At 34.4% G+C, this 21412-nt stretch overlaps 1 protein-coding gene across 1 annotated transcript in view; it reads left to right on the top strand.

Annotated features, from left to right (window-relative positions):
- The window catches only part of LOC136026358 (chromatin assembly factor 1 subunit A-B-like), a 165480-nt gene that overhangs the window by 53254 nt on the left and 90814 nt on the right, over window positions 1–21412 (top strand). Inside the window, exon 4 of the mRNA XM_065702888.1 lies at window positions 8430–8527. Coding sequence (XP_065558960.1) covers window positions 8430–8527 — 98 coding nt within the window. The remainder of the gene's footprint in view (window positions 1–8429; window positions 8528–21412) is intronic.

Below are 21412 nucleotides of genomic sequence, written 5' to 3'. Positions count from 1 at the left end.
CTGACATCCAGGGAAAGGGGTGAAGTCAATGTTTTAATACGAGAACTTCCTCAATGGAAGCAGAGAATTGCTGGAAATTCATTACCCATGGGAAAGTTTTCTGTGAAGAAAACTGCCCGCTTTATTGCTCAGAAAAAAATTCCGCATACCATAGTAGAAGTAGGCCTTATATTTGTATAGCAGGGGACAAGAGACCAAGATTCTTATTGGAGAAGTCTATATCAAACTACAAAGATTAAGCCTGGAATCTCGTCTTCACCTTAGGATCCACTTGATGTTTAATGACCTCAAAAACGCAGCCGACATGCCCTAGTAGTCTGTTGATTCACATTAAAAATCTATTAAACATATCCTCACGCCATTTTCTTGACCAGTGTGGTAACTGGTAATCAACACAATTTTCTTTATATATTCTAATAGTTTTGAGTGTGACGTTGTCGCTTTGTGCTTATTCTGTTCTGTTTATTTGTACGTTATATTTTCTAAACTTAAAAAAAAAAAATGCAAAAATTTTTATCCACGACCCCAATGATTTGACTCATATTAAGTAATTAGAACTCCCTCGTAAATCTCATGTTTAATCTGTTCAACAATGGCTGATGGAGAGTTTGAAGATGCCATCGATGCATTTTCGATTGTGGTAAGCACACCAGAAATGAAGGTGCATGAAATATTCCCAGACCAAAGAGTGCCACTTGATGAAGCCATGGTCGAAGCTAAAAAAGCAGTTGATCTGTTTTTCAATAATAAATTTACTGAAGCTAAAGATTTATTGGAGCCAAAGATAGATAGAAGTTTTTACCATGCCTTAGGCAATGGCACCTTAGAGTTCTTACAAGCAATAATGACATTCCAACGACAAGATATGGAGCGTGCATCCAGTGTTCTAAAGTCAGCTATAAAAGTATGTAATGCATATCGTCGGAAAACATCCATTGCAGAGTCTTTAGGTCAAATGGTGACAAAGGCGGACTACGACGCGTATACTGAGGAGGAAATCCATGCTGAGCTCGCATATGCAGAATGTCTACAACTGAAGGCGGTTTTGACGTTCACAGAAGATGAAACTTTGATGAGCTTCGTTAAGGGGGGGATGAAATTACGCTCTTGCTACCAATCTTACAAGGAATGTTGGCAAATTCTGCAAAACCGTGCTGTTTCAGAAGATAAACATACAATACATTTTGAGTCAGGAGTGAGAATGGGGATCGGAGCTTTCAATTTGATGATATCTATGCTGCCTGCAAGGGTTCTCAAGCTTCTTAAATTTATTGGGTTCTCATCAAGTCGGTGCTACGGCTTAGAAGAACTTGAAAGAGGCTATAATTTTGAAATTTCAATGAGGAGAATACTATGTGCCATATTTCTTCTTGCTTATCATCTTGTCATGGCGTATGTCCTGGGAACTTGTGAAGGTGACTTGAAATTAGCCGATAGGATTGTTGCTGAGCAGTTGCAGCTTTATCCAGATGGTGTTTGGTTCCTATTTTTCAAGGGTCGCCTAGAGTTTGTTAAGTGCTATATTAATGAGGCTATTCGCTGGTACACAATGTCTTTGAAATCTCAAAACATTTGGCCTCAGTTTCATCACATATGCTATTGGGAATTGACTTGGTGTCACTGCTTCAAACAAGAATGGCGAAATGCCGTAGAGTTTATGAGTAAACTTGTACTGGAAAGCAAATGGTCAAAATGCATTTATGCTTACTTGAAATGTGCCTTTTTACTAATGCTGGGGGACAGAATGACATCCAGGGAGATTGAAGAAGTCAACACTTTGATGCGAGAACTTCCTCGATGGAAGCAACGAATTGCTGGAAAATCATTGGCTATGGAAAAGTTTTCTGTGAAGAAAAGTGTCCGTTTTATTGCTCAGGAAAACAGTCTTTGTCTACCTGGACTAGAAATGATCTTGGTGTGGAATGGTATTCGTATTTTAGGAAAAGATTGGAATTGTATTGAAGGAATGTACAGAATTGCTGATGTAGAAGTTGCAAATATCCAAACTCAACGTCAAGGTGACAGATTTTTCCATGACAACCTTGCTTTGGCCCTTCTTTTGAAAGGCACTTGTTTACGTCACATGAAGAGTCCACTTCAAGCTGAAGACACCTTAATTGATTGTATCGGTCTTGAATCCAAAATCGTTGAAGACATTTATATCATTCCATATGCCATGGTAGAACTAGGCCTCATATATATTGAGCAGGGGAAGAAAGACCTAGGCAAAGTCTTATTGGAGAAGGCTAGATTAAACTACAAAGGTTACAGCCTGGAAACTCGTCTTCACTTAAGGATCCACTCGACGTTTAATGACCTCAAAAATGAAGCCGACTCGCCCCAGTAGTCTGTTGATTTACATTTAAAGATTTGTGAAACATATCCTCACATCATCTCTTTGACCAGTGTGGTAACTGGTATTCCACGCAATTTTCGTGATATATTTTTGTAGTTTTGAGTGCAACGTTGTCATATTGTGCTAATTGTGTTCTTTTTATTTACAGATTATTTTTTGTGAACTGACTATATTTTTTGATCTGACTGTATATTTTGTGATCTGACTAGGAAGTGACCGCTATAACTTTTTAGTTGTTATCTGTTCACGTATTGTCACACAATCAGCCCCTCTGCTGCTGCTAAACATTTTTGGTAAATGGTCTCGCCACGCCCTCTGTCAAAACGATTCTTTAGATCGTAAATTGACTTGTCATGTCATATACAAACATACAAAATACATACATGACGTCATAATGCTCAATCCTTATAATGACGTCAGTGGACAAACATGACGTCAGTCGACAAATAACTTATTTTTATATATATAGATTTCGGTTACTACGGGCTAGAGTTTATTCTTTAATATAAGTCGGCAAAGGCAGTTCCAATGTGGCGTATTTTTTGTTTCAATCCGACGCCATTTTCAGGTTATTTAGGCTTTTTTTGTTACTGTGAGCCGTTTTCGTATTTTTTTTACTGCGGCTACAATCACAATGACACCATCACAAATTACCTGCTAAAACTGTTTGGAGGCGTGACCTGACACCCATTTATATACTGACGTCAATAATTTCTGGGACTATACTGGCTAAACATAACAAAATGAAAGAATTGCAAAGAAGAGAGAAACATGGATACCAACAACCAGTGAAAAGTTGAACTGGACTTTGTGAAGATACGCTTTGCTGCCGTTGGTAATGTTGATCCTTGCAAATCGACTTTGATAACGGGAGAACTTCCTCTGTTGGAAACTACATTTTAGAATTTGATAGCAAAAGAAATGAAGTCAACCAACCAATGATCGGACAAAATGGTGTTAAAACGCCACCAAAGTCGTCAAGTTTATCGGTCTTGCTGGAAATGAGAGGTACCATAAAACTACTGTGCTTTGAATGATTGGTCATGAGCGTGGGGATAATTGGAACGACGAAGGAGTATCTCTGGTTGACGTTGTTCTTACACGTCCCTATTTTTTGCTGTCGTCACCAAAATAGATATGGTACATTATGATATTTGTCTTAATACCAAAGTAGATATAGTGTAAATTATGTTCTGATCTTCAGAAGGCATGGGCGTCAGCCCTACTCATCTTAGTTTCTACTCGTTTTAAGTTTCACTCGGTTATTTATTGTGATTTCTGTTCGTTTTGGATCTTTGAAAAACTTTTTTATGGAAATAGTTTTCAAGTGCATTTCTGCTTGTTTTTTTTTATTTTAGTTGTTTATTTTATTGGAAAAGAAAAGAATATTTTTTTTATCTTTTCGTTTTTTTATGTAAGAATGCATTGTTTGATATACTATTAATACGCTGGGGAAAATTGTTCAACAATTGCATACGTACTTTTAAAAATCTGGACACATGTATTCTCTTTTTAATATTAGTATTAACAGCAGCAGTACTACAACTACTACTACTGGTATTAGTATGCACATAATGCATTTCTATTAGCTCAACATCTCCTCAGCATTCTCTGAAAGTTTCAACCTAATATTCTAAGTCGATCTTGATATACTACTCATACAGCCATTTGATAGCCTGCATACATACAGCTTGTTCCAATTTAAATTAAATACCCTCTAACATTTTCTGAAAATGCCTCCTTAATACCCTTAGCTTTAATAGAAGTGTTAGTAATAGCAGTAGAAGTAGTAGGGTTAACTTACATATAGTACTTTTTTGATGGCTCAACATCTCCCTTAACATACCCTGAACGTTTCAACTTTATGCTCTAAGCTGTTCCTGAAATATAGCTGTTACGGCCTTTTAATAACCTGCATCCACATAGCGTGTTTGAATTTAGTTCACTATCCTCTTTAACGTTTTTGAAAGCTTCACGGTAATACTCTTAGCTTCAATAGTACTAGTAGCATTCGTCATAGTAGCAGTTGTAGCTAGTGTTGTAAAATTACCGTGAAATAAAAACTCGGTAAGTGATAAGCTACTCCCTTGGATATATAGAGTAAAATTGGCGCTTTAGGGTTGCCCTGTAGCCACAAGACCGTTTGAACATTTCTTTTCAAGCATCATATTGAGCTTTCAATTAAATTTTCTATTTTTTTTTCTGATTTTCTTGGGCTGAAAAAAGGTAATGCCCCTTCATCTAGAGTTGCATCATTTTAATTAATAGTCTAGTTAATCCCTTTGGTAATCTTGTGAATTGGGTAATGGCTTGACACTTGAACAATTCAAAAAAAAAAAAAAAAAATAATACAATTATATGGGAGTGAAGTCATATTAGTCATTTTTTGTTTCTAGGCTTAAACCTAAAAAATGTTATCCTTCAGCCTTGCATATTTAAACAGCCGTATTCAGCCACATTTCCCAAATCATATCCATGTTATTTTTCATTTATTTATAAAAGCGCTGAATACAAGTAACCAAGTAGTTTGTAACACTTTGATGACTGATTAACTAAACACTGGATAATAATAGCAACACATTCAGTCACATTGACAGTCATTAAGACAGGTCTTCAACAGTACCTGCTGCCTAGTCTAGTTCGTTTTCTTCAGACTCAGATTCAGGCGACTGTGCCTGTTCTGTAGCCCGCCAACAAAAGTTCTGGACACGGCCCCGAGGATCATATATCAATTTCTACCTCCGCCCATCCCTTGTCTACCATCGAAATAAGTGTTAATTTATATGAATTTTTTTCAAAACAACTGCTGAAACACAAGGGCCGTTAAACTAGAATAAGAATGTTTCAAAGACACTGTAGTCAGTAACAATTCATTCAGTAGCAATTGGTTGAAAACAAGGCTAAATCGTAGAAAGGGGCGCTGAAACTTTCAATTTCTGATTGACTGAGCTCCCTCCAGAGTTTATTCAAAGTTTGAAAAGGGCCCTGGAACTTTCGATTTCCAATTGACTACCCCCCCCCCCAAGTTTATTCGACTACCTCTTCCACATGAAGCGCCCCTAGTAAAAAGTAAAACATATCAATACATTGAACCCTTATGGGTCTTTACTATAAGCAATGCTATACGATTGCCTCCAACTTACGCAGGAGGATAGAAGTTTCAATTTTCCTTCTAATGAAGATCCGGAATTATCCAGGGTGTAAATATGGGATTTTCCATGGGGGAGGGGGAATTCTCCGCTTATGGATTTTCCGGGGAAGATAAACGCAGGCTTTCGGGGGAAATAAAAGTCTGCTCCTGGGGGAACTACTGCATGACCACAAGATTTCTATGAGATATGAAATTTAAAATAAAATGAGGATATTGATTCTGCTTCGACCCTCCACATCGTTTGAAAATCCGGATCATTTACTTCTGTTTGATAAGACAACTGAAGCAAATCCGAGGCTTGCATTGCATGAGGCAAATGGCTTCCCTAATTCTTTTAGGAAGGCAATTGAAAATAAAAAAATCCATAACTAGAGACTGCTTTAAATAGAGATACTGAAAATACTCCTTTAAACCCAATTTACAACAACTTAGAATTAAAGGGTTCAAATAGCATTTTCTTTAGTTTAGACTAAGATCATCTGATCACACTTCATGAAAATTAGGTCGGTTGACAAGCTAAGTCAATGAATAAGCTGAGAATTCTTGCCCACTCTTATTGGTGAATAGTTTTTCATTTATTCCGGATTGTTTCGTTTGATTCACTCCTTCTTCTGCTCTGTTAAAAGTTCCTTCAAAAGGTTAGCTTTTCTTCTTTCTTTTTTTCGAGCACTAAAGACGGCTGGGTGGAAATTCCTGACGAAATATCTGCTTCTGTCATTTTTGCTTCATTTCTGTCAACTGGCTGATATCACCCTCATTTTTAATTATTATTTTTTCTTGTTTGTCATATCTCAACCCTGCTTGCTTGTAGCCCTTTCTGTCTTTAACAGCTCTCAGAACTAATACAATTTATTTCGCCATTTTAAATTATAGTTGCCTGTATTATAATACATTTTATCGTTCTGATAACAAGAGACTGAAGTCAGACATACACCCTTTTAAACCAGGTGTGCAGCTATACACAAAACAAAATCATATCCTAACCTGTTTCTACCAGTCTCTTTCGCTTTTGTGCTGTGAAAATTGCCAAGCGTCGGAAAATATGTAAGGTACCCGTAGAATACGTAAAATGCCGGTAAAATACGTAAAATGCCGGTAAAATAGGTAAAATCCGCAAAATTACGGTAAAATACGCAAAATACCCTATTTTACCAGTTACAACACTAGGTTGTAGCAGTAGGAGTTGCAGTAGTAATAGTCGTGTCGCAGTAGTTATAGTAGCAGTAGTGTTTGCAGTTGTAGTAGTATGCACATTTTGTCTGGTTCAACATTCCCCTTAATATGTTCAATTTAATACCCTAGACCATTCCTAAGATACTACTGATATCCTTTTTGACAACTGCTTGTATAGTTTGTTTTTATTTATTTCAACTCCCTGTAAACATTCCCTGCAAGTTCCAGCTTCCTACTGAGTCCCAGTAGTAGTAGTACTCTTAGCAATAATTGTTATAATAACAACATCATTAGTAGTAGCAGTATATACAGAATGTCTTGGTTAGTTGAACGTCTCCCTCAACAGAGCCCTGAAATTTTTGACTTATTGCTTTAAGCTATTCCTGAGAAATTGCTCATTCATCCTTTTGCCAAACTGAATGGACACCGTCTGTTTTAATTTACTTCAACGCCCTTCTAAATGTTCCCTGTAAGTTTCACATTAATATCCTTAATCTTAGCAGAAGTAGTAGTCATAATAGCAGTACATAGTGTGGTAACTTATACAGCATAGTATTTTGGTTAGTTCAACATGAACTTCGTCTTTTCGAATACCAGCGGTCAAACATGCCCTCTTGTTCAGTAACAAACACAATATATAAACATTGGGCAAATAGCATTGCTTACAGGCGTTGCTCTGAGGGATGTGGGGAGTTGACATCCCCAGTGACGTAGTTGTTAGACTTTTCAACTATGTTGAACAAAATGGCAATTGAAAAATTTCAATCCGACATGTTTGGAGAATAAAGGGCCTGGGAGGAGGACTGCTTGCCCTCCAATCACTTTGACTCATGAAAAAGAGACAAGAACTTTTAGCTTCCCATCGAATGAGGGCTTTTAGAACTTTCTTTGCTAGCACTGTGCTGCCTATGATATGACTTGCATGCCTCTGTGAAAATGAGCACGAGTATAGCTTTTGTGTTGAGTTGAAACTCCCCTAAACGTTCCCTAAAAGTTTCACCTTAATATCCTAAGCCTCAATAGTTACATCAATCTTAGCAGTGTTATTATTAGTATGTATATAGCGTCTTTTGGTTAGTTTAAAATCCACTACAACATACCCAGAAAATACCTACCGTTCCTGAGGCGACAGCCGTTTCAGAGGTTTTTCTGTTACACCCTTTTGATAATCTACATGCTCATGGTTCGTTTTGATTTAGAACATCATCCGCCCAAACATTTCTCAAAACCTTTTCAATATCCTCAGACAGGTTCACCTGAATGTCCTTTGTCTTTTGGGACACTAAAGGTCCAACATTCCCACCTTTCTTAATAGTAAAAACCATATTTAAACAATGAACTGTCAGAGACATCCCCCCCCCCACCACCTCCAGGATGGTCTAGTAGAGCAGTCGTAGATCTTCGATATGCAGTTGAAACAATGGTTGTGTCGATCAAAACGAAAATACGGTAGGTTCATCATAGCAGCGTGTGCGGAGGACCCTCCTAAGGCATAGGTAATTCCTGTTTTTACTTTATTTTTCAAATTGTTAGAATGTATTGATTTTGGACGAATGAACTGCAATTCAAAAGTTGAAACGTCTCAGTTTCAAATGACTGCATGTTGTTTTTATAAAGAACTTAAAAATAGAAGAATAATTTTTTTTTAAACAAAACAGTTATTAAAATAGATCGTTTAATTGATTCTAAATTGATGACTTTTTCATATATTCAACAGTCTATTAGTATTAACGAAACCTTGATTTTTAGGAAAAGGAGCTTCAGAAGGCCAACGAAAAGGCTGAAAAGGAGAAAATGAAAAAGGAAAAGCAAGAGGAGAAAGAAAAACAAAAACAAGCTGAAATTGAGTAAGTTATTGCTTGTATAGCTGGGCCCAGGTGAGAGGGACATAGTATAAGCGGTGTCTAGGGTAGGAGACAAACAAAGAAAAGGAAAGACAAACATTCCCCAGTGCCATTGTTGGCGAATAGTGTATCAAGTTGAGGTTTCAGTTATCGGGTACTTTTATAGGAAAAAGTTGCCGGACTGCTCCGTGTCATTTCTGTGCATAGGAACGGGGCGAGTATTGCCTCTAGGCTTGTTTGAGCCCCTGTTACCGTTTTGAAATAAAAGTTAGATATGCACGACGGTTGAGCATCAGTGAATTGTTGTGTGTTTAATATCATCCGTATTTTCTTGTATATTTGATATTCTTACTGGGAATTTTGAGGAATTCTTTTTGGGAATTTTAGTAAGCTTCCTAAGTAACAAAAGGCATTGCATTTGAACAAAGAGCCGATTCTTAGTTGTTTTACCATGCAAACCACATATTTTGTTTTTATTGAACTATGTTTTTTGTATCGTATACACATTAACAAAAGATATATCTTGGGCATTTTGAAGGGTAAGCTGGATGTAGATAGAATTTTTAAATACAATTTTTGAGTCATTCCCATTCATCTCTATTAAAAGCTCCCTACGATTTATTTGAATCCGTCAATAAGAAAGTGTGACCTAAAAGTATAATTTGTCCGAAATTGGGCACAATTAATAAAAGGAATAATATTCAGTAACATATACATATACACACATAGTATGCTATACTATGTGAGTATGCTGTACCCACTACGCGAAGATTAAGGAAGGCACGATGAAAGTTGCCGAAGCTGGAAGTAATCAGTGTAGTTATGTAAAATTAACTTAGATGGGATGAAATTTTTTTTTTAACAAGCTTCAGTGCATCTCATGAAGTGTTGATGGAGGATGGTTAAGTGGCTATTGTCATTTTGAATAAGTTTTTCCCATTTAATCCTTCAAAATTGATGGAAATGATGTTCAAAATCCCCCTTAACATGCTCTCAAAGTTTCAGCTTAATAATCTAGACCATTCCTGTGATATTGCTGATTCACCCTTTTGATAACCTGCCTGAACAGTGTTTTGATTTAGTTTAACATCCTCTTAAACATTCCCGGAAATGGTGTTCAAAATCCCCCTTAACATTCTCTCAAAGTTTCAACTTAATAATTTAGACCATTCCTGTGATATTCCTGATTCACTTTTTTGATGACCTGTCTGAATAGTGTTTTGATTTAGTTTAACATCCTCTTAAACATTCCCGGAAAGTTTCATCTTTATACTCTTAGCCTCATTAGTAGTAATCGTATTAGTAGTTATAGTAGCGGCAGAAGCAGTAGTAGTAAAAGTATCTGCAGAGTGCCTTTTGGTTACTTCTACATTCATCGCAACACGCCCTGAAAGTTTCAACTTCATACTCTTAACTGTTCCTGAGAAATTGCTCGTACGTCCTTTTGGCAACCTGAATGCACATAGTGCGTTTGATTTACTTCAACATTTCACTAAATATTTTCTCAAAGTTTCACCTTAATACGCTTAGCCTCAGTAAAAGTAGTAGGCTAGACATAGCAGTAGTAATAGTAGTCGAAGTGGGACTATGCACATAGTGTCTTGATTAATTCATGAACCCTCTCATCGTGCCCTGAAAGTTTCAATTTAATGGTCTTAGCTTGTCCTAAGATATTGCTTATATGCTCTTCCGACAACCTGCATGCTTATACTGTGTTTTGCTTTAGTTTAATCTCCCTTTGAAGATTCCCTGAAAGTTTTATATTATTGCAATTAGCCTCACTAGTAGCAGTAATGGTAGTAGCGATTGTATTAGGCCCATAGTATCTTTTGATTAGTTCAAAGTCTGCCTCAAGATGCCCAGAAAGTTTCAACTTGATGTTCTAAGCTGTTCTTGACCTATTACTGTTACACTCTTTTGACAATCTACATAATCACATAATGTTTTGATTCGGCTCCACATCATCCTAAACATTCCCAGACAGATTTACTTGAATACCCTCAGCTTCAGCTGTAGCAATAGATTTAGAATTATTATTAGTATTATTAGCAGTATGAGTATATTACCTTTTTTTCAACATCCCTCCTCAACGCACGCTGAAAGTTTCGTTTTAATACCCAAACTGTTCCAGGGATATTATTGATGCGTCTTTTTCAACAAGCATGTTCATAATGTGCTTTGATTTAGTTCAACATTCCCATCAAATTTCTCCTTAATATCCTTAGCTTCAGTTGTAGTAGTAGTAATTTCAATAGTAGCAGTAGAAGTAGTAGTTTTAGTATGCAAATATTGCCTTTTGGTTAGCTTATTACCCCCCTCAACATGCCCTGTAAGTTTCATTTCAACTGATACGCCTTTTTGACAAACTGAATGGACACTGTGTGTTTTTATTTTGTTCACCTTCCCTCCCAATATTCCCTGAAATTTTCACCATCATTCCCATAGCAATAGCCATTAGTAGTAGCATTCACAGTAGTAGTGGAAGCAGTATTAGTAGTAATAGAAGTAGTAGTAGTCTTAGGAGTAGTGGTAACGGTAGTAGCAGTAGTACCAGTAAGAGTGGCTGTATGATACTCTAAAGCCGTGACTAAGTTATCGCTGATACGCCTTTTTAACAGCCTGTATTGAAACATACAATTTAAATCAACTTCCTCTTCAACATCTCCTCAATTTTCTCCCCTTAGTCCTTAGTCTTAATAGTGGTCACAATAGAAGTTGTAGACGTAATAGTAGTAGTAGTAATAGTTGTTTCCTGCAGATTTTGCCTTTTCGTCAATTTGTCATCCCCTCATCTTCCTTGGAAGTTCTAACTTAATACCATAGGTCATTCCAGAGATATACCCTTTTGACAACCTGTATGTATATATACATATATATATATATATATATATATATATATATATATATATATATATATATATATATATATATATATATATATATCTTCTATATATATAAAAATAAGTTGTCTGTCCGTTACGCCAGATTATATCTTCTATATATATAAAAGAAAACAAACTAGAATGTAAAAACTGGAAATTGCATAAATATTTCGAAATATTTTGACAATAGATTAAAGTAATTCGAAAAAGAAAAATGGTAAAAAACTAAAAAAAAAACTAAGAGAAAAAACTAAAAAAAAAATTAAAAATTAAAAAAAGAAAAAACCTAAAAAGAAAAAACGTAAAAAAATAAAAAAGATAAAAAACTAAAAAAAACTAAAAAAGCTAAAAACTAAAAAAAGAAAAAACTAAAAAAAAACTGGGAATTGCACAAATATTTCAATATATTTTGACAATAGATTAAAGTAATTCGAAAACCTTAAAACAGATACCCCAAATTTGAGGTTTAATTTAAATTGTTGGAGCTTTAGCATGCTTGGCACGTAAAGATTTTTCCAAGTGTCAATGTTAGAATGAACATTGAGAAATTGAAGAAAACACATCAATAAAAAGAAGAAACTAAAAAAAGAAAAAACTAAAAAAGAAAAAAAACTAAAGAAGAAACTATATCTATATATATAAAAATCTATCTTCTATCTTCTATATATATAAAAATAAGTTGTCTGTCCGTTACGCCAGATTATATCTTAAATATATATAAAAATGAAACTAAACTGAAAAGCAAACTGAAACTAAAAATGTAGAAACTGGGAATTGCATAAATATTTCTATATATTTTGACAATAGATTAAAGTAATTCGAAAACCTTATAACAGATATTTATAATTTTGAGTTTTATTATAAATTGTCGAGTGTTTGCATGCTTGGTACGTAAAATTTTTTTCTAACATCAATGTTAGAATGAACACTGAAAAATTGAAAAACATTGAAAAAGATAGAATGTTACCAAAAAGCAAAACCAGGCTTGCGGTTCAAAGAGAAATGGCCAGATTAAGAATGTGCAATTTACGTCAACGAAGGCGTGTCGAGAAACTACCAGAGCAACGCGAAACCAGACTTGCTTCTGAAAGAGAAAGTAAAAAAGAAGGCGTGCCGAGGAATCAAAAGAACAGCAGGGAAACAGGCTTGAGGCTGATAGAGAAAGTAAGAAAAGAAAGCGTGCCGAGGAATCAGAGCAATCTGAAAGTTATCGCCTGGCATTCAGGTACAACCCAGTCGATGATTATAGCTTGAGTAGATGTGTTCAAATCGGGACAATGTCTAAAATTTGTCCCTATTGCAAGGCCTTGAAATTCAATGGTGAAACAATGGGAATGTGTTGCGCCTCAGGAAAAGTTAAACTTCCTCTATTGGCTGCACCACCAGAGCCATTGAAGACTTTCCTTACTGGAACTACGTCAGAATCTAAGCGTTTTTTGTCAAAAATCAGACAATACAACTCATGTTTCCAAATGACGTCGTTTGGAGCCCAAATCGAAAATCCAGATCAATTTATGTCTACTTTCAAAGTAAAAGGCCAAATTTATCATAAAGCAGGGTCCCTTCTACCATTCTCAGGCGAGAATCATAAATTTTTACAATTGTACTTCATCAGTGATAGAAATTCTGAATTGAATGCACGTTGCGAAATTTCTCCCAACGTTGAAAGGACAATCGTTTCCCAATTGCAACATCTTTTCCACGAAAATAATAAGTTAGTGCGTCTGTTCAAAACAGCCATCGATTTGATGCCTACTGATACTCATAAAATTGTTATTTCCGCTGACAAAACGCCTCCTGGCCAACATGTGCGTAGATACAATGCTCCGACTATCGACGAAGTGGCAATCGTTATGGTCGGTGATCAGTTTTTACCTCGAGATATTATTCTACATAAGCGAAACGCTCAGTTGTTAAGAATCGCTGAAACTCATCGATGCTACGATGCCCTACAATATCCTATCATTTTTTGGGATGGAGCCGACGGCTATCACTTTAATATTAAATTGATGAATCCAGCCACTAACAAAGAAATGAATAAGTAATGCAGTGCAATGCATTATTATTCCTATAGACTAATGATTCGGCAGGATGAAAAAAATTATATTTTAAAATGCCGTGAATTGTTTCACCAATTTGTCGTGGATATGTATGCTAAAATTGAATCAGAACGTTTGCTATATATCCGCCTGAATCAGACCAAGCTCCGCTCTGAACAATACATTCATTTGCGAGATGCAGTTATAAATGACGGTAATACCACAAACGTTGGAAGATTAACAATTTTACCTTCGTCATATGCTGGCAGTCCCCGTCATATGCATGAATATGCTCAAGATGCTATTGCGTATGTTCGTCTCTATGGTCGTCCAGATTTATTTATTACATTTACATGTAATCAATCTTGGGACGAGATACTGCAGTCTTACTTCAAGGACAATCGGCGGTTCATAGGCATGACATTACGGCACGTGTCTTCCGGCAAAAGTTGATATCACTGATAAACTACCTTGTAAAACATGAAGTGTTTGAGTCAGTGCGATGCTGGATGTACTCAGTGGAATGGCAAAAACGAGGTTTGCCACACGCACATATACTAATCTGGCTACATAAAAAAATTACTTCAAACGAAATTGATGATGTGATTTCCGCTGAAATACCTGATAAAAATGTCGATAAGGGGTTACTTGATATTATTGTAAAGATCCTAATTCCGTAAAGGCAATCAAATACATATGTAAATACGTCAACAAAGGCAGTGACATGGCAGTTTTTGGCTTGCAGTCCGAAATCAAAGATTTCGATGAAATCGTAGAATATCAGGCTGGAAGATACATAAGCAGTAATGAAGCTGTTTGGCGAATTCTTTCATTTCCGATACATGAACGTAGTCCAGCTGTTGTTCACTTAGCGGTACATTTACAGAATGGTCAACGTGTTTATTTCACGGAAACCAACGTGCAACAAAGAGTCCTGAATCCACCGGATACAACATTAACAGCTTTTTTTTCGCTTTGCAAAAATGATTCTTTTGCAAAAAAACTGCTGTATACTGAAGTGCCTTCGTATTACACGTGGAATACTAAAAATAAAGTATTTGAACGTCGAAAACAGGGTAAGTCAGTCGACGGCCAACCTACCATCTTCAAAGATACCACGATAGGAAGACTCTACACCGTTCACCCCAATCAACATGAATGCTTCTTTCTACGCCTGCTTTTAGTGAATGTACCCGGTCCGACATCCTTTGAGTATTTGAGGACTGTAAATGGTACTATACATGACACTTACCGTAGTGCATGCCAAGCTCTGAATTTATTGGAGAATGACCAACACTGGGATAACTGCATCAATGACGCGTGCGAAACGTCAACCCCAAGTCAAATTCGTGCATTGTTTGGCATCATTTTAACAACTTGCTCTCCATCAGCTCCTACAGATTTATGGGAAAAATATAAGTCAAAAATGTCCGAAGATATACTTCATCGAAAACAGTTAGAGACGTCAGACATGACTTTTGATTTTACATCAGAAATTTATAACTACACTTTAGTTGTTATAGAAGATTTGTGCATAAGTATGGCAAACAAACCTCTTCAGGGTTTGGGAATGCCTTCACCTAACCGTATCGCTGCTGTTTCGACATGTGTAGAATTGGATCGTGAACAAAGTTACAGTACGAGTGATCTATTGTCGTATGTACAAAATAACATTTCCAAGTTAACGTCGGAACAAAAAGACATATATGATACGATAATGCATTGTGTCGATAACAACGTTGGAGAAATTTTCTTTTTGGATGCGCCAGGAGGTACTGGTAAAACGTTTGTGATAAAACTGATTCTGGCATCAATTCGATCTAAAAATGATATAGCGTTGGCAATTGCGTCGTCCGGAATAGCCGCAACATTGCTGCCTGGTGGAAGAACTGCTCATTCCGCTTTGAAATTGCCTCTGAACTTGCATTCTACAGAAACTCCCACGTGCAATATTTCCAAATCATCTGGGATGGGTAAAGTATTGCAGCAATGCAAACTTATTATTTGGGATGAGTGCACAATGGCACACAAAAAATCGCTCGAGGCTCTGGATCAATGCTTGAAAGATTTGCGAGGGAAGTCGAAACCCTTTGGCAGCACCTTAATATTGCTTGCGGGAGATTTCAGGCAAACATTACCTATAATACCTAGATCAACTCCTGCAGACGAAATGAATGCTTGCCTGAAAAATTCTAATTTATGGGCACACGTAAAAACATTAAAATTAACTACAAATATGCGTGTCCGATTGCAAAACGATGACTCTGGTCAAACATTTTCAGATCAATTGCTGGCAATGGGAAACGGAAAGCTCCCAGTAGACTCAATTTCAGGACGTATACAACTACCTGCTGATTTCTGTAATTTAGTGACGTCCAAAAATGAATTGATTGAAAAAGTATTTCCGAATATTCTAAAAAATTATAAAAATAATAAATGGCTAAGTGAAAGAGCGATTCTCGAACCCAAAAATATAGACGTCCACGAAATCAACAATACTGTTTTGACCAAGATTCAAGACCAGGCAGTCCTTTACAAGTCAGTCGACACAGTTTTGGAACCAAATGAAGCGGTTAATTATCCATCTGAATTTTTAAATTCCATAGATCTTTCAGGGTTTCCACCACACGTGCTACAACTAAAAATAGGCGTACCAATAATACTTTTAAGAAATATAAACCCACCAAAGCTTTGCAATGGCACTCGACTTGCCGTAAAAAAAAACAATGGAAAACCTAATAGAGGCCAAAATCCTGACAGGGCCTTTTGAGGGTGAGGCTGTTCTTATTCCTCGCATTCCCATGATTCCAACAGATCTGCCTTTTCAATTTAAAAGATTGCAATTCTCAATTCGATTAGCATTTGCAATCACCATTAACAAAGCTCAAGGTCAATCATTAGAAAAATGTGGTATTGATCTTAATACTGATTGTTTTTCCCATGGACAATTGTGCGTTGCATGTTCGAGGGTCGGTAAACCTGACAATCTATTTATATGCAGCGAGAATTGGACAGCGAAGAATGTTGTATATTCGCAAGTTTTACGCAGTTAATTTGTATTTCGGAACCAAATGAAGCGGTTAATTATCCATCTGAATTTTTAAACTCCATAGATCCTTCAGGGTGTCCACCACACCTGCTACAACTAAAAATAGGCGTACCAATAATACTTTTAAGAAAAATCAACCCACCAAAGCTTTGCAATGGCACGCGACTTGCCGTAAAAAAAAAACAATGGAAAACCTAATAGATGCCACAATCTTGACAGGGCCTTATGAGGGTGAGGCTGTTCTTATTCCTCGCATTCCCATGATTCCAACGGATCTGCTTTTTCAATTTAAAAGATTGCAATTCCCAATTCGATTAGCATTTGCAACCACCATCAACAAAGCTCAAGGGCAATCACTAGAAAAATGCGTTATAGATCTTAATACAGATTGCTTTACCAATGTACAATTGTATGTTGCATCTTTGAGGGTCGGTAAACCTGACAATCTATTTATACGCACAGACAATGGGACAGCGAAGACTGTTGTATATTCACAAGTTTTACGTAGTTAATTTGTATTGTATCTATCTATCTATCTATCTATATAAAAACGAGTTGTGTGTATGCATGTTTGTTTGTTTGTAAAAAGAGCGTTTGCATATGACGTCATTATTAGTACATACGGCTTTGTATGTGGACAGACAATGGGAAAGCCAAGAATGTTGTATATTCGCAATTTTTACGTAGTTTGAAACACATATATAAATCTATCTATATTCACAAATGGGACACAGGGACACAACTACAATGGCGCGTAACTAATATGGCGCGTAACGACTTACGCGCGCAGGGGGGCTTGGGGGGGTGCGAAGCGCCCCACCAACTAGGTGTTGGGGTGGCGCGAAGCGCCACCCCAACAGCTAGTATATATATATATATATATATATATATATATATATATATATATATATATATATATATATATATATATATATATATATATATATATATATATATATATATATACTAGCTGTTGGGGTGGCGCTTCGCGCCACCCCAACACCTAGTTGGTGGGGGCGCTTCGCGCCCCCCCAAGCCCCCCCGCGCGCGTTAGTCGTTACGCGCCATTTTAGTTACGCGCCATTGTAGTTGTGTCCCTATGTCCCACCTGTGAATATATATATATATATATATATATATATATATATATATATATATATATATATATATATATGTTTTTAACTACGTAAAACTTGCGAATATACAACATTCTTTTAATAACATTTGTGGAATTCCCAGTTTTTTTAGTTTTTTCTTTTTTTTTAGCTGTTTAGGTTTTTTTTAGGTTTTTTTTCTTTTTAGTTTTTTACCTTTTTATTTTTTTTACATTTTTCCTTTTTAAGTTTTTTTCTTTTTTTAATTTTTTATTTAGTTTTTTTTTTAGTTTTTTCTTTTTAGTTTTGTTTTTAGTTTTTTACCATTTTTGTTTTTTCGAATTACTTTAACCTATTGTCAAAATATTTCGAAATATTTATGCAATTTCCAGTTTTTACATTCTAGTTTGTTTTCTTTTATATATATAGAAGATATCATCTGGCGTAATGGACAGACAACTTATTTTTATATATATTGTCAAAATATATTGAAATATTTGTGCAATTCCCAGTTTGTTTAGTTTTTTCTTTTTTTTTAGTTTTTTAGCTTTTTTAGTTTTTTTTAGTTTTTTATCTTTTTTATTTTTTTATGTTTTTTCTTTTTGGGTTTTTTCTTTTTTTTATTTTTTCAATTTTTAATTTTTTTTTTAGTTTTTTCTTTTTAGTTTTTTTTTAGTTTTTCACCATTTTTCTTTTTTCGAATTACTTTAATCTATTGTCAAAATATTTCGAAATATTTATGCAATTTCCAGTTTTTACATTCTAGTTTGTTTTCTTTTATATATATAGAAAATATAATCTGGCGTAACGGACAGACAACTTATTTTTATATATAGAATATAGATTTATAATATATATAGATACAGTTTCTTCTTTAGTTTTTTTTTTCTTTTTTAGTTTTTTCTTTTTTTTTAGTTTTTTCTTTTTATTGATTTGTTTTCTTCAATCTGTCAATGTTCATTCTAACATTGACTCTTGGAAAAATCTTTACGTGCCAAGCATGCTAAAGCTCCAACAATTTATATTAACCCTCAAATTTGGGGTATCTGTTTTAAGGTTTTCGAATTACTTTAATCTATTGTCAAAATATATTGAAATATTTGTGCAATTCCCATTTTTTTTTTTAGTTTTTTCTTTTTTTTTAGTTTTTTAGCTTTTTTTAGTTTTTTTTTTTAGTTTTTTATCTTTTTTATTTTTTACGTTTTTTTCATTTTAGGTTTTTCTTTTTTTAATTTTTAATTTTTTAGTTTTTTTCTTTTTAGTTTCTTTTTAGTTTTTTACCATTTTTCTTTTTTCGAATTACTTTAATCTATTATCAAAATATTTCGAAATATTTATGCTATTTCCAGTTTTTACATTTTAGTTTGTTTTCTTTTATATATATAGAAGATATAATCTGGCGTAACGGACAGACAACTTATTTTTATATATATATAGATATAATCTGGCGTAATGGACAGACAACTTATTTTTATATATATTGTCAAAATATATTGAAATATTTGTGCAATTCCCAGTTTGTTTAGTTTTTTCTTTTTTTTTAGTTTTTTAGCTTTTTTAGTTTTTTTTAGTTTTTTATCTTTTTTATTTTTTTATGTTTTTTCTTTTTGGGTTTTTTCTTTTTTTTATTTTTTCAATTTTTAATTTTTTTTTTAGTTTTTTCTTTTTAGTTTTTTTTTAGTTTTTTACCATTTTTCTTTTTTCGAATTACTTTAATCTAGTTTTTACCTTTTTTAGTTTTTTTTAGTTTTTTAGATGAAAATTTTTTTTAGTTTTTTCCTTTTTTTCTTTTTAGTTTTTTATTGGTTTTTACCTTTATTTTAGCTTATTTTTCAGTTTTTTCCTTTTTTTAGTTTTTTTTATTTTTTATTTTTTTAGTTTTTTTAGTTTTTTTAGTTTTTTAGCTTTTTTACTTTTTTTATTAGTTTTTAGTTTTTTTTGTAGTTTTTGCCTTTTTTTAGTTTTTTCAGTTTTTTTTTTAGTTTTTTATTGGTTTTTACCTTTATTTTAGCTTATTTTTCAGTTTTTTTCCTTTTTTTTTAGTTTTTTTTAGTTTTTAGTTTTTTTAGTTTTTTACCTTTTTTTAGTTTTTTTTAGTTTTTTTAGTTTTTTAGCTTTTTTATTTTTTTTATTAGTTTTTAGTTTTTTTTGTAGTTTTTTCCTTTTTTTTAGTTTTTTTAGTTTTTTTCTTTTTTTAGTTTTTTTTTATTTTTTATTTTTTTTAGTTTTTTACCTTTTTTTAGTTTTTTTATTTTTTTTAGTTTTTTAGCTTTTTTACTTTTTTTATTAGTTTTTAGTTTTTTTTTGTAGTTTTTGCCTTTTTATAGTTTTTTCAGTTTTTTTTTTAGTTTTTAATTGGTTTTTACCTTTATTTTAGCTTATTTTTCAGTTTTTTCCTTTTCTTTTAGTTTTTTTTAGTTTTTAGTTTTTTTAGTTTTTTACCTTTTTTTAGTTTTTTTAGTTTTTTTAGTTTTTTAGCTTTTTTATTTTTTTTATTAGTTTTTAGTTTTTTTTGTAGTTTTTGCCTTTTTTTAGTTTTTTCAGTTTTGACGTCACCTGATCCAGTTTTTTCAGGTGACGTCACCTGATCCATCCACAGATCCACAGACAACTTATTTTTATATATATAGATAATAACAGAAATAACTTAACACCTCCTAACAGTCAACTTTTCTAGCTTCTCAGATACAAAAAGATCTACGTTGCATGGGCAACGTGAGGTGTTGCGGGAACCTTAGTTCGGCTTCGCCGAGTAAGGTATTGCGAGAGCAACACTTTGGTTTTTTTTCCTCGCTTCGGTTAAACGCTGAAGCTGTTAATCTGTAAGGATCTTAAAATAAATACTTGGTACACTAACTCGCAAAAGTTGCAAACCCCTCATTGCAACTAGCAAAAGTTGCAAACTCCTCATCGCTGAAGATGATTGTAGCCTAGCAGTTGATTATTACTTACAAGTCCCCTACATGTCTTACCACTGGAACCAAATTGATCTTACCATCAAATACAGCGGAAACGGATAACAGGTACACCAACTAGTAAAAGTTGCGAACCCCTTATTGCCGAAGATGATAATGAACTAACAGCCGACTGTTGCTTAAGACTCCCCTATATGTCTCTCAATTGGTATCGGCCTATTTTTGTTTCAGTGTATACCTTACTACTGAAGTTGTCAACCCCTTTAAACTTTCAAACTGGTATATCTCATGAAGGAATTTTTCTACCAAAAAATGGACGACATATCCTTTGATCAGTTCATCACGAGCTATCGATTACCGTCAAAAAAATTTGTCTGTCTTAGTTCAAAAGTTGACTTTTTTTTGCCGTAGGCCAAGTTTCTAACGTCATCACTTAGAAAGGAGCAAAGGATAAACTCTAATTTCTTCAGCAATGAGAGAACTTTTAAAGTTTATGAGGCATATTTGATACCATTTCTGTATCGACCTATTTCGCCTAGAGACAACTTTCTAAGCTTTAGAACTTAAATTTTGTCTGTCATTTATTTCAGCTGGGCACCAAACCATGCGCATTAACTGAAGCTGCCAGCAAATGTATCTGACTTAGGTAAACACGCTGAAAATTTTTACAGTAGTCAAAACTGGGACAAATATCTATCGTAGACATATTGAATATACCTGGGCACTGGAGATTGCCCTTCAAATTGGGGAAATTTCCCCTTCAAGTCGTAAAATGAGGTCAATTTGGGGCTTAAGCTGCACTTTTTGGATTTGTGTGCTTCTTTCTCCTCTTGTTAAAAGCCTTTTGTATCCATCCTTGCATGTTGGCCGCTCGCCCCTATGGTAATAATGAAACTCATATTAAATGTT

This window comes from Artemia franciscana, chromosome 4 (genome assembly GCF_032884065.1).
Source record: "Artemia franciscana chromosome 4, ASM3288406v1, whole genome shotgun sequence".
NCBI lineage: Eukaryota > Metazoa > Arthropoda > Branchiopoda > Anostraca > Artemiidae > Artemia > Artemia franciscana.
This window is presented reverse-complemented; position numbering and strand designations above follow the sequence as displayed.